The sequence below is a fragment of the Molothrus ater genome, chromosome 18 (assembly GCF_012460135.2).
Source record: "Molothrus ater isolate BHLD 08-10-18 breed brown headed cowbird chromosome 18, BPBGC_Mater_1.1, whole genome shotgun sequence".
NCBI lineage: Eukaryota > Metazoa > Chordata > Aves > Passeriformes > Icteridae > Molothrus > Molothrus ater.
In genome coordinates this window covers 7062714-7075876 of record NC_050495.2, presented here as the reverse complement: position 1 = coordinate 7075876, position 13163 = coordinate 7062714, and the positions used below count along the sequence as shown (strand labels likewise).

Here is a 13163-nt window from a genome sequence, read left to right as displayed (position 1 = left end):
TTGTAGCTGTAAGAGTTAAATTTGCATGTACTACATTTAACTAACCTTTTTGTTTTTAAAGAGCTCGCAGAGCACTAATTTAGACCACAATTTTTTGCTAGCTCTAAAGGAAAAAGTCTGGTGGAAAATGTCTTCCAGATACCAAATACTTTATTTTTATACCCTTGCCAATCTTCAGAAGAGACAGAAACAGGCTCCCTTTGCTATGGCAGCAGTCTGGGCTGATACACATATTGAGTAGGCTGTTCCTGCTCCAATACCCCTATTTAATTTCACTCTAACAATCCATGAAGCAGAGTATTATTCAACCCAAAAAGTGCACCAGCAATCTGAGGCTCCACTGGCTGAGGTTTCCTCTGCAAAGCCTGTTTAGAAAGTCAGGCCATGCTGCTCACATTCACAGTTTGGCTTTCTGCTTGTTAGATGTTTACAAAATAATGTTCTGCTCTTGCTGACCAACAGAAAAAACAGTACATAGGGCTTCAGCCCCACACACCAATGTTTTTGTGCTTTGGCCACTGGGAACACATCCTACAGGGGTCCCTATGGCACAGGATTAGGCTTGCCTCTTTTAACACTGGCATTTATGCCTCTTCATTGCTCTACAACTCTTTTTTTTGTTGTTGTTGTTGTTTTGTTTTTTTTAAAGAAGATGTCTATACCTTAGCCAGCTATTGACTGAATATAAATAGAGTCTACCCCTACTCCTTTAGCCTCTTGACAGGGTGTTTACTGTCCCAGCCTCCTGTACTCCCTGCGTGCTGTTCCTGGGAAGCCTTGATTACACCACTCTATTTTTTGTCAGACTTAGAGCTTTTAAGGGGGACCAGGTGTCAGTGATGCCACGACCTGTGCTGAGTTACCTCCCCTGTGTTGCACCTTTTCTCCCTCTTTACTAACTGCTGCAAGGGCATTGGTCTCTGGCCCCAGAACCCTGGCCCTGGCTGGAGCTTGCCTACAACTGGCAGCTGTGGGTTTTTAATGCAGCTCAGAATAAGACTGCTGAGGCCATTAAGCATTAAACTTCTTTTAGATTGAGCCCATCAAGCTCTATTTTATGCCTCTTGTCCTAAATAGCGGCTTGGAATGAGGTGTCCTATGTGTATTAGCCACAGTCTGTCCTCTCTGCAGAAAATGTCAGGGTGGCACGGGGTGGGCTGGGGGGAGATGATGCTGCTTCAGCAGTGCAGCACACTCAGAACTGGGCCCAGCCTCCTGAGGCCCAGGGACACTGTCCTGGCTGGACTGGGCACTGCAGAGGATGCCAAGAGGAACCTGGAAGCTCTTGGCCTTGTAAACTTGCCTTCAACTTTCTTTTCTCTTCATACTTTATTTATTCCTCTGGTACCAGGTTCAGCTGTTGATTTTTTTTTTCCATTTCTATCTGCTGCTCTTGCTTAGCTAAAAGTAGCAGGCTCAGCCTTGCCAGGAGTAGAAATGGCCTGGGATGGGCTTGGCACCCACTGCCACTCCAGTGCACCAAGTCATCAGCAGTATCTGCTCAGGCTCATTGCATTGAGCAGGGCAAAGCTCTCTGGGGAAACTCCAAGTCTCTGCCACACTGCAGCTTTTGTTTTCTACTTGGGGAGGGAATGAAAGCTTCAGTTGTTAGTTGGCCAATAATTCTAATTACTTTTGGCCATGAAGCCTGGCTCGAGTAATGGGGGATTTTTTATTTTCTTTCCCAAGCCCCAGGAACAACAGATACGTCCATCTATTTAATTTTAATCCTGTCCCATGCAGTCAAACTTTGGCTGTATGGTTGCAACCCATGAATTGCAGCAGCACTTTAGGTCTGCATACCCTCCCAACCCTTGAGTGTGCAGTGACTCCATCAAGCCTTCAGTGTTGCCATCTCTCCCCTTTCAAGCTGCCCATCCATCACCTGGGGTGAGAATCTGCCTTTGCAATAACCTGGGTTGCACCCCATCAGTCAGTGCCTAATGCTCCCCCGTGCCTGCACTGTCCCCTGGAGAACCATTGGGCACAGACTGCCCTTGTTTCAGTCATTATCAGGTCCACCAGTGCCAGCCTTTCTTTGTGATGTCTTTAAGTCTTATTTGTCCAAAAGTTTATAACTCTAGTTTTTTCATAATCTGTTTTAGTAAAAATGTGAAAAAATGGCTAAGAACATGCATGTGTCTCCCTTCAGCCAAGAGGCACGTTCATCCCATCATCATCTGCCACAGCACTGCCTTTTAGTGAAACAGTCACACAAATGAGCAGCATCTGATGCTCTCTGCTTGCTAAATATAACCCAGTATGCAGTGTTAGCTATGCAGATCAAATATTCTGTCTAGCAGGACAAGAGGGATGTCACTGCCCAGACTGAAGGATCTCAGTCCTGCTGTTCAGTCACTGATGTGAAAGAGCAGCTGCCAGGGGGGGCCCTGGTGGGACTCGGCACAGGTCTGAGCTCTGCTCCTGCTTTTGCATGAGCAGAGGAAGAAGATGACAGCTTCTTCTCTTCTTCAGCTGCCTTTCCACCACATGAGCATATCACTTTCTCCCCTTGTTTACAGGCCTTGCTGCCTTGAGTCTTGGCAAGTATTTTGGATGCTCATAACCTGCTGGGTTCCCCTCGCAGGATGAGCAGAGCCGAGAACTTTCCCGCTGTGGATCTTTAACTCACTCGAGGGCTTGTTGTTGTTGTTGCTGTCTCTCCTTTCCAGGCAGAGAACGTGCCCCAAAAGGAGCTCATCCAACGCATGCAGTGACCAGGAGGTTAGTGCTAATGGCTTCGGCAATTGCTGTTTCTCTCTTTCATGTTGGCTGTTGCACTGTTTGTCTGACGATGTTTACTGGGGCATGTTCTGAGTTGTAGAACAGGATCCAGAACTCCACTGTCGATATCAATGAGCTCCAGCTGGTGGTGCCAAGCCGGGAGAATGAAAACAACAACCACTCTGTGAGCCGGGAGCAGGCGGGTGAGTGCGGGGCGTGGGTCGGGGCAGCCCCGAGCCCCGGCCACTCCCTCAGATCTTTCATCAGAGCCTTCCCTCCCCTCCGCGCTGCCGCTGTCCCGCCCGTGCACAGCTGGGGAGCAGCTCCACAGCAGAAAGGCTCTGTTGTGGGCACTGTCCCTTGCTGCTCCCCCTCCCTGCGAGGGTAATTCCCCTGGCAAGGAGCTCCTGCAGGCGCAGCTCCAGCGCGCTGCCAGCACAAGCTGTCACAGCACATGGCACTGCAGAGACACTGGGTTAGCAGAGCAAACGTGTTGGGCTCAGGCTGCTACAAACAACCTGCACAGACCCATCAGCTGGGGAAGAGATGCACCTGCCCTGGGCCTAACTTTGTCCAGAAAGGAGGGGTTTTACAAAGCTCAGATTGTCTCTGGCCAGATCCAGCTCCTCAGCTCCCTGTTCCTGTGGGTCTGGATGGATGGAGGTGCTTTGGGTGACATTTACCTCACAGTGTCCTTCCAGGAAAAAACATCCCAGCCAAGCTGCAGAGAATGTCACGTGCTGCAGTTTTGAGTCACAACACATGAACTGTCCCAGTGCCCCTTTTGGTTAGTGGAGGCCAACAGGGAGGAACTTTCTGCTGTGTTTCCATCAGTTTCCCAGTGAACCATCAGCCCCCACACACTCAGCTCTCACAAGGGTGTCTCCACAAAAAGCTAATTCTGTACTCCCAGCCACGACAGCTTCCCATCTCCTTCTTGAGGAGGTTGTGGCTGGAGTTCTCCTTGCCTGGACTAGGTGACAGGCCTTGGGGACACGTGCAGACACACATCCCCTCCATGGCAGCCCCTGGAGCATCAGGCTGCCTGTAGGAGCAGATTCACTGGGGTTTAACCAAAAGCTACAGCTCCCAATATTAGCAGGTATGAGTAAATAAAAATAAATAATGAGTTGAGCAAGTTTGTAAGTTTCTGATCTGCAGGACAACTTCATGTGTTTAACACAAGGAACTTCAGTTCATGTCTGTTTTTATTAGAAAGCAAACCCAAGGGTATTTCTCTTCTCCTCTTTTGTTTTGTTTTTAAAAGCTTGCAGTTTCAGGAGACCAAACTGTTGAGTTTTGTTCTGGCTGATGCAGCAGCCAGCCAAAGGCTGTTCTAGATTGTCTGGTGAGGGAGGGAGGAGTTGGAAACAGATGTCTTGGACTCTTGCAATGAGTCTTTATTGATTTTCTTCCTTTCTCAGTCACTTCCTGCAGAGGCAGCACAGAACGGTCTCCTCAGGACACTGACCCAGATGTGCCCTCCTCCATCTCTGCAGTGACCACTGAGACTGGGAGTGATGAAGTGTTTATCATTTCTGCTGGACCTGGCACCAGTGGGCTGAGCTTTACCACCTACAGGATACAGGTACATCCCCAGCATCTCCAGCAGGCTGCAGGATGTCCCTCTTGGACAGCACTTGTCCATTTTTGCCTAATGCCCACTTTCTAGAAAGGCAGGGCCTGAACCAGGCAGTTCTCTTACCCCTCAAGCTGAGCTGCTGTCAAATGATGTGGACTGTGATCCCCGGAGCCTGTATCTTCCCAGCTTTGGGAAGAGCAAATGCAGAACCCTACTAGCAAATAATGGAGATGTTTTCCAGCAGACAGTAGGACCAACCTGCAGAAATGTTAATTGGCAAAGCTGATGTTCCATTAAAATTACCACCTGCAGCAACTGAAGGACCTGAGGGTCAGACCTACCCCTGCCCACCCCTCCAAGTGATCAGGGAAGTTACTCAGCTCCTCAGCTTGGCAGAGTGTCTCACCAAGCTGATGTGAAAATTAACAGCTTAGGCTCCAAAAAAATCAAATACTTCAAGTGAAAGCACCGAGGCCCTCTCAGATCCACAGACAGAAACCTGAATTGATTCAGCAGGTTCTCTCTTATTTTAGCTATTTCCCCTGGAATCCTGGCCCTTTATTTGTTTAGAAACAGATGATGGCTCAGAAGCCTCAGGTCTGGCTGTCACCTCTTCAGCCCTGAGTGAGTGCAGACAGAGCACATCCATTGCAGGGTCTGCTAAAGCCTTTCCCAGGTCAATACTCTCTTCTCCAGTGCCCTGTCTCTTTTTTCCCACAAGAGAATAAACAACCAGCACAAGGAACTCACATGCCCAGGACAGGCTGTGTAATACTTCTGTCACAGTTTACAAAACAAAAGCATTCTGTATCCCTGCACTTGATTAGGAAATTAGCCAGGAGGCCAGGCTGGTCAGGATTTTCCTACACTGGTGTAAGACACGTGCTGAGCTTTGCCTCCAGCTGCCACCCTGATGAAGAGAGAGAGGGAAAGAAGGGAAAACAGCTCTGGAGCCTTCCCTTGCCTGAACGTGACCTTCGGTGGAGCAGGGCACTGGGAGTTGTAGCCAGACTGGGCATCCTTGAACAAACCTGGTCCTTTCCAGAGCAGAGAGCTTCACCTGGTGGCAGCCCCACACACATCCAGCTTCTAGCAAGGAGGAAAAACCATTTTCCAGCCCCTTTTCCCCACTTTAGTCAGAAGGAACAAATACACACAACTCCCCCATTTCTATTTTGACATTGCTTCTGCAAGCAACCTTCAGAGGGCATTTATACATTAAAAAAAAAAAAAAGAAAAAAAGAGTGTTAAAACAGTGAAAGTAACCCAAAGAATTAAACACATTTTTAAGTCAGAAAGCATCTCCTGAGTGATGCCCATGCAGCATACAAGTGAGGCAATACTCCCAACCAAACTCTGCAAGGAACCAAGGCTGGAAGCATGGCAGGACCTTTTTAAAAGCCCTGGGTCTTTCCCCACAGCTGAAGACCATCCTCTCCAGGGCTGTGAAAATTGAGCACAGCAGACTAATTACAAACCTGCACTCCAAGAGGTTCTCATCAGGCCACTCGATACTGAGGGCTCCTGGATGTCAGACGTGTTTACAGTTGAATTTTTAGGTGTGTATTTTTAGGGTGTGAAATGCTGCTGGCCAGCCAGCCTCCAGGCCTCACAGAGGATGTGGTGTGTGGCTTTGTGGCCAGCACCAGGCAGTGGGATGAGATATCTGCTGGAGCCCAGCCCGTTCCTTGGCAGGAGCTGAGCAGTTATCCCCTTGTGAAAACGTGTGTGAAATCCTGAGCCTTCGCAGCACAGTAAATAATGCCAGCAGACTCACCTCACGCAAAATGCTTGACTAGAATTTGTTAAATTATAAAGGAGCTTTCATTAAAAAAATTATCTTGACCTTTTCCCTGAGAAATTGTGTCTGGCTGCTTGGTCCTGTGCTGCCCACCAAGCGTGAGCCTGAGCTCAGCTGGGCCTGAGCCAGTGATTAACTGGCTTTGCTCTGCAGCTTTTGCTCTGCAGCTTTTCAAACCTGTTTGAAGACACCAGTCCTGTGTTATGAGGGAAGAGCTGGGAGAGCAAAACACCCCCTCTGTTTGTGATTGGTGTGAGGAAATGGAGGGTGGGATGGCTTCTGGGGAGATTCCAGGTGTCCTCCAGTAGTCATGGCTTTCTAAATCCCCTTTGGTTTAAGGCACCATTCACCCTTTGGATGACTTATGACTATGATCTTTGTCTTCTGATCAGACACTGCAAGTTTCAGATGCAAAGGTTTGAGTAAAGACTATGATCATGGAAGTTTAACAAACATTTATTGCCAAAACATTTTCCAAAGTCTAGAAATACACTGTTCATCTTCCCAGTTACTTCCAGTGTACCTATCTCAAAACCAGAGGCTAATTTTCACATCAGTTTGGAGGTATTTATAATAATATTAGAATAATAAATCCTAAGACAGCCTGAAGGGGCCACTAAGGAGAAGACAGGCGGCTTAAAATTTATAAATAAAGATTGTCCCTTTAATAAAATCTTAGACTAGGAGCTTAATATTGAAACCAACTTACCCAGAGCCTGATGCCTCTCCTGGCTTCCTACTGAGTTTCTTTTTCTGATCTAGTGCTAATTTCTTGCCTCTCTGCCCATCCATTTCCAATATGACACATTCACTAAATAGTTTCTTTGATTTGCAGAAACTTGGGAGATTCAGATTCTCAGAAATATCAAATTACATGTTTCTGGTTTCTCAGGATTTAAAATCCAGGACACTGTGGGATTTATTTCAGACACTCTTTAAGGACTGTGTAAACTTTGGAAATATGGATTTTTCATTCTTCTCATGACAACCATATTCGCACAGCTGAAAATTAAAAATATGTATAGAGTTGTGTAACAGGAGGCTTAAATAACAGGTGAAGTATTAGTAATGAAAGGAGATTCACAGGAATGTCAGGAATTCTCTAACTTTCCTGGCTCTAAGCTCATATCAATATTAAGGATAAAAATTGCGATTTCAAATGCAACATCAGAACTTGTAAAGTATGGAAGAGATGTTTGCCTATAGCCCATTCCCATGTCTGATCAACTCTGATCTTCACAGGGCTGGTGACAGCAGTTTAATGTAGTCTCACCTTCTGATGATGCAAATTTTACAGCTGTCTGGATGTCTTGTTCTACTCCTAAGGCATGTTGTCCACCTGAAGAGCATTTTTTTATGTGCAATGCAAATCCCCTTGGCTCCAATCCAGTTCTTGTGCTTCTTGTTCTATTCAGCACAGACACTGAAAACAGATTATTTCCTTTCTCTTTATTTTTCATTATTTTTAATACTTCTCTTACATAGGATAAAGAGCATCACTTACTTCAGTCTTTTCCCCCCAACCTGTGCATTTTTGAGACTTCTGATTTTCTTCTTGCTTGCTTCTGGATTTCTTTCAGTAGACTCCATCCTCCTTAAGTTTTATTTCACCAGACAGACACACCTGGAGCCTTCCAAGAACCAAGCAGAGTGGAAGAATTCTGTTTTCCACAGTGAAGTTTATGACTCTCATCTGTCAAATACTTCCAGTAAAATTAAGCTGTAGATATTTCATATATTTAGTGAGGGTTGTAGGACTATATCTTACGAAACTGAACTTTCTCACTTCAGCTTTAAACCCGAAACTGGGGGAGCAGGGTAAAACTTTCCTCCAGGGAAGCCAGCGAGCTTCAGCCAGCACACTGGAAGAGAAATGATGAGAAGTTGCATTCCTGAGTCCTCTGAGAAGGACTGAATCTAACCTGACTGTTAGTGCAAGTCTCTTGCACCAACGGCCTGTTCTCAAAGTGTTTTAAAAATGTTTTGATGAAAGATGCCTATAAGTGATCTTTATTTACTATTTTCAGGACAAAAACCTGAAAAGAAGCGTCACAAGCCCGGGCTCTGTGTCTGACTGGCTGAGCTCGCACCCCACAGCTGCAGGGGCTGCAGAGAAGGGGAATGTGCAGCTGGAGAATCCCTGTCCCCGGCAGCGCACCTGGAGCGCCCGCACCTTCCACGACCTCCTGGCTCCAATACCACAGCTCCAGAAGAAATGGTGCAGCTGGAGCACCAACAGCCCCTTCACAAAGCTGGTTGACAGCAGTGTGAGTCCTGCAGGGAGGGGAGGGTGTTGGAGTCTCAGCTCTTCTATTTCCCCACTGTTCACTGATGGGACACGTTTTTCCCCTTGGTCAGTGCCTCACCTCTCTGTCCTGCAGTGCAAACACATCTCAGTCCATCTTCCTCGGTGCATGGGAAAGTCTCTGCCTAATTATATTGTAATTTAGCCAGGCTTTCCTAAAATATTAAGCAGCTGTATTTTCCAGCAGTTGGCACCTGGTTAAGAAATTATCCCCAGTCCAGAAGAACATTAAAAATTGCCTTCAGACAAGATTATCTCATTGAGTGTTCTGACATGTGCTTTTTTTCCCCTGGTTATGCCTTGAATTTATTATAATTGGTGTATTATTATTGCACTGCAAGGAATCCGTAGGTGTGGCAGGGATATCTGGGTCTCACTGACTGTAGTCATCAAAACAACAGCTTGTCACAAAGCTAATAAAGGATGTTTCTTCCTTTTTAAGGTAATAACATAGGTTTTTGCTAAAGAATACATCTTATCTCTAAAATAACCAGGAATTTTAACTTTTGGTTCTCTCGGGATCAAAATTTCGAGAGAGAGCTGCTTTTCATAGCATGTCTGCTAATTTTGTACTATTTTGTGCAGGGTTTTTCTACAGCTGCAAGACCCCAAGGTGTGCCAACCAGAAAGGTAATCTCAGCCACTGAGATAGAGGGAGCATCAGAGACTGTTTACTCTGATTCATCTGCCAGTAATGCCTCATATCCCCTCACTCTGTCTGCACAGAGGCAGCGAAAGTTAACCTCCTGCAATTTGAAGAAATCCAGATTTGGAAACCCTTATTTTGGATTTTTAGCCAGTTCCCCTGACAGCAAACATATGAGGTCCTTGGATCCCTCAAGACATCTAGGGGCAGCATCTCCAGTTAACAGCCAAAGCCCCAAAAATCTTCTAGAGAGCTCCAACCCGCTGAAAATCAACCTGGTCAATGGTTCAAAAACAAAGGAGCTTATGGTAGAAACAGATAAAAACAAACCAGTTTTTGTTATTTCTGAAGAAGGGGATGATCAGCAGCCTCTGGTCCTGGCAGAACACCTTAGTCAGTGTGGAGATCACCTGTCAGAGCAAAATGCTGTGTATGCTCCAGCCGTGCCTGAGAAGCAGCCGGTGGTTCTGACTGCGGAGAGGAACAGCTCTGCCCCCTTCACATCCAGCCTTCCCCTGTGGGCTAAATCCCCCCCGTCATACAAAGGCCATGGGAAGGCCCCCAGCTCCTCCAGGGACCAGCAGAGCTCAGCAGGTGGGGATGCCAACACTGCTGAGCCCTCCCAGAACTGCGAGACCCCCGCTGCTCCCACGCTGTGCCAAGCTTCAGTCCAGTGATGAACTGGGAAAGATTGGAACATCAGTTCCCAAACCCAGGGGGAACAGGGACATGAGCAGAGCAGAAGCTGTGCCCAGCAGCTGAGTGTGGCAGTCACGTTTGGCAGCTTTGTTGAGAGCAGTCTTTGCTTCCCACACGTTGGGACTGAGATTACAAGGATACAAACCACAGCACAGATGCTATCTCCCCTTCAGCTCACTAACCTCATCTCTTCTGCATGAGACTTGGATGTAGTTTGTACCTGAAAGCATCCTCTGAAAAGGTACTTCAGACTGCAGAACCCCTTTTCTGGGATGGGAATGAAAGTAACCTGGGGCAGTCACACTGTGGTTTATATCTGAAATGTAAATCAGTCCCCTGTCCCTGTGGCATCACTTGAGTCTTTCTGTTGGGAGCTCTGAGTTAGCTCCTGCTTATAGCTCTGCCTATACAATCCAAGCCTTGCCAAGCCAAGGATAAGAATTCAATCATGCATGTTTGCATACAGTTTTGTAAACTTCATTTTAAGTATTTCATAACTTCTACAGTCTAGCACAAAGCTTACCAAGCATTAGCAACTCTAATATTAAAGAGCAAGATTATCTCATCTCCTAACTCTTTAGAGAAGTGTACAGACAAGCTGAGCAACCCAATACCAGATGCTTGTTCTATTAAAGTCTGATGTAGCTTTATCTTTGTTAGGTCTACATAGGCTTAGAACACCTCAGTCCACTACATTAAATGACTCCTCATGGCAACAGGAGCATGTGTACAAAAACACTGAAATACTAGGAATAGTCTTCAGCATCCAACACGTGGATATTTGCAGCTGCTCTGATCCTACATTCACCAGCTGTTTATTGCTGGTAACGCACATTGACTAGAGAACTATTCCCCTTCCTTTAGCAGGCAAGACTTGAAAGACAAAATTAAGGTGGGGCAAACTTTGAGTGCTCACTTTCTTTAGAAATGAACCCCACATGGCTGTGCCTCCCTGAGTACAAATCCAGGGCATTCAATGAACACTGAACCAAAGGGAAGCCTGCTAGTCCTATTGCCTTTAATAACCCCATCAGTATTTTAATTTCCTCCTGGTGATATTTTCCTATCTTTGTAAGAGACTCCTGCATGTTTGTCCCACAATTCAGAATTGTTTTTCTTTCTTAAATGAAACAATTCCCTCTGAAGCTGCATTTTGCAGCTGAGACAGCACATTGTTTTAAAGCAATAGTATGTCATAAAAACAGGTGCCAGAAAGAAATCTCCTGCACAAGTCTTCCCCTGTATTAGCTGCAGTGTGCATCCAGTTATCTTAATCCTTCTCTGTGAAGGCATTTAAGACTGATTGCTGAAATATTTAACTGAATTATTTATGATTTCACCTGCTGTTACAGCTTCCATTTGCCACCATTAATGTCTGAGATATGCAACACAAGACTATAGGTTTTGCCTTATATTTTCTCTGTGTGTTTACATGTCTACCTAGACATAGAAGCTGTCCACTGCAGCTGGTAGCAGTGGAAGCAAAAACACATTTGCCCTTTAGCAGTTGACTCAAACATGAACAGCAAACAAGTCTCTGCATTTATTATTTCCAGACTCTGTTCAGTGCCTAAGTCTGGCTCCATGTTGGTTGGTTCTTTTTTGGTGGGTATTTTTTGTTGTTGTTGTTGTTGTTTAAATTAATGCTACTTGATTCAAAGGGAAGAGATTAATATATTTATGGTTTTAAAAATATTTAGAATTCTTCAGTACTCTAACAATAACTTCCACTGCATTAAATTCATATACATTGTAATTTAATGTTCTGTTACTTATTACATTTCTAAAGTTCGAAATACTAAAATCTACTTTTGAAAAGTACTTGTGTTCAATTATTGACAATAGTTACATTTGAAGGGCTGGAAAAAGTGGCTTTTTCAATAAAAGCATGTTTAACCACTCATTTCTATGGTGTAACAACACTTGATTTGTTTTGCTGAAAGCCTGAATTGTGCCTCAGAGCCTGTGGGGTACCCTGGTGGTGGCAGAAGAGCAGAAAAGCAAACAATACTTTTTAGATCTGTCCCAATGTCTCTGAGACCGAAGATGAGGTGGTTGTTTACACCATTACCTGTTGTGTAACCAAAGACCAGACTTTGCTCACCAGGTTTGTCCAACTGCTGCCAGAGGAGGTTTCTGTGGGAGTTTGTGTTTCCTTCCAGGTCCATCACTGCTGCAGCAGCATAAGGGCAGCTATTCACAGGACTGCAGCAGACACCCTGGCTGTAGCATGGACTGTACATACACACATACTGTGTGTATATATATATATATATATATATGTATATATATATGTATATACACACACACACATATATGTGGTGAGAGAGGCCCTGCCCCTGATGAACACAAAATATTGAACAGTGCTGCTTATTCTCAGAACAGAGATGATTTACCAGCTATTTAAAGGTGACGTCTTCTGGCACTAGAAGATGCTGAAGCCCACTGCCTGCAGGTGGGTGCTGCTGGTACTCCAGGGGAGACTTCAGTTCCTGACCTGCCTTTTGAAGTTTTTTTGTTTGATTAGGCTTTTTTTTTTTTTACTTTTTTTTTTAGGCAGATCACTAAAATTAAGTGCTAAAAAGGTATTTGTGTTATATTTTGTACCTTCAAAGAATGTATAAAATAATTTCCTCCTCTTAACAGTGCTGAAGCAACTGTTTTGAAGTTCTCATATTTTCATTTTTTCCCCCCCAGGAACACAAATAACTTCTACCTAAACTCTTCCAAAAAGTCACAGCACAGAGTTAAGAAATTCTGAAAGCTCTGGGTGGAATAAAGCGCTTTAATACTCTCAGCTGTAAATATTGACTAGGATTAGTTTTGAAATAGTATTACTTATGGCATTTATTTTGTTCCTAACAGCTATTATTACTTTGGAGAGCTATGCTGCCACTTTTAATGACAGAAAACCTCATCCCTCATGCATGGGCCTGGATTCAGTTTTACCCTTGTGCAGTGCAGGGTTTGCTGCTGTGATTCTGTGCTCTGTAACCAAGCAGTGAATGGGATAAGCACTCCAAACACTCACTGAAGAGAGGGGAAAAATCATTCCAATCACAATTGCATGGGGAAAAAAGTAAAAAAACTATTATGGAGCTAGCAAAGAGAAGTATTCTTTTCAACAAAACTGAGTAGTACTCACCTTTATTCTTTTTAAAATGAATTATTCTGGAATAAACTAGCCAAACCCTCTAGCCAATGTGTTAGGTAGATTAAATGGGACAAAAATATATGGGAATTCCCTATTTTTTCCCTGTACAAACAGTGCTTCAAAATGAAAGCTTGAAGCCATACAAGCTGACAAGAATCTGGTGTGCTGAGGTTCTTACTGTCAGGTACTTGAACTGGTTGGGAATGGAGGCTCAAAGGGAAAACAACAGATTTAACATCCAGGTAATGCATC

At 44.9% G+C, this 13163-nt stretch overlaps 1 protein-coding gene across 1 annotated transcript in view; it reads left to right on the top strand.

The window, feature by feature from the left end:
- Positions 1–11660, top strand: part of LOC118693097 (uncharacterized) — a 31698-nt gene extending 20038 nt beyond the window's left edge. The window contains exons 3-7 of the mRNA XM_036393420.2: positions 2673–2724; positions 2825–2927; positions 4149–4312; positions 8135–8374; positions 8998–11660. Of these exons, the coding sequence (XP_036249313.1) occupies positions 2673–2724; positions 2825–2927; positions 4149–4312; positions 8135–8374; positions 8998–9735 (1297 nt within the window). The 3' untranslated portion in view covers positions 9736–11660. The remainder of the gene's footprint in view (positions 1–2672; positions 2725–2824; positions 2928–4148; positions 4313–8134; positions 8375–8997) is intronic.
- Positions 11661–13163: the final 1503 nt, after the last annotated feature.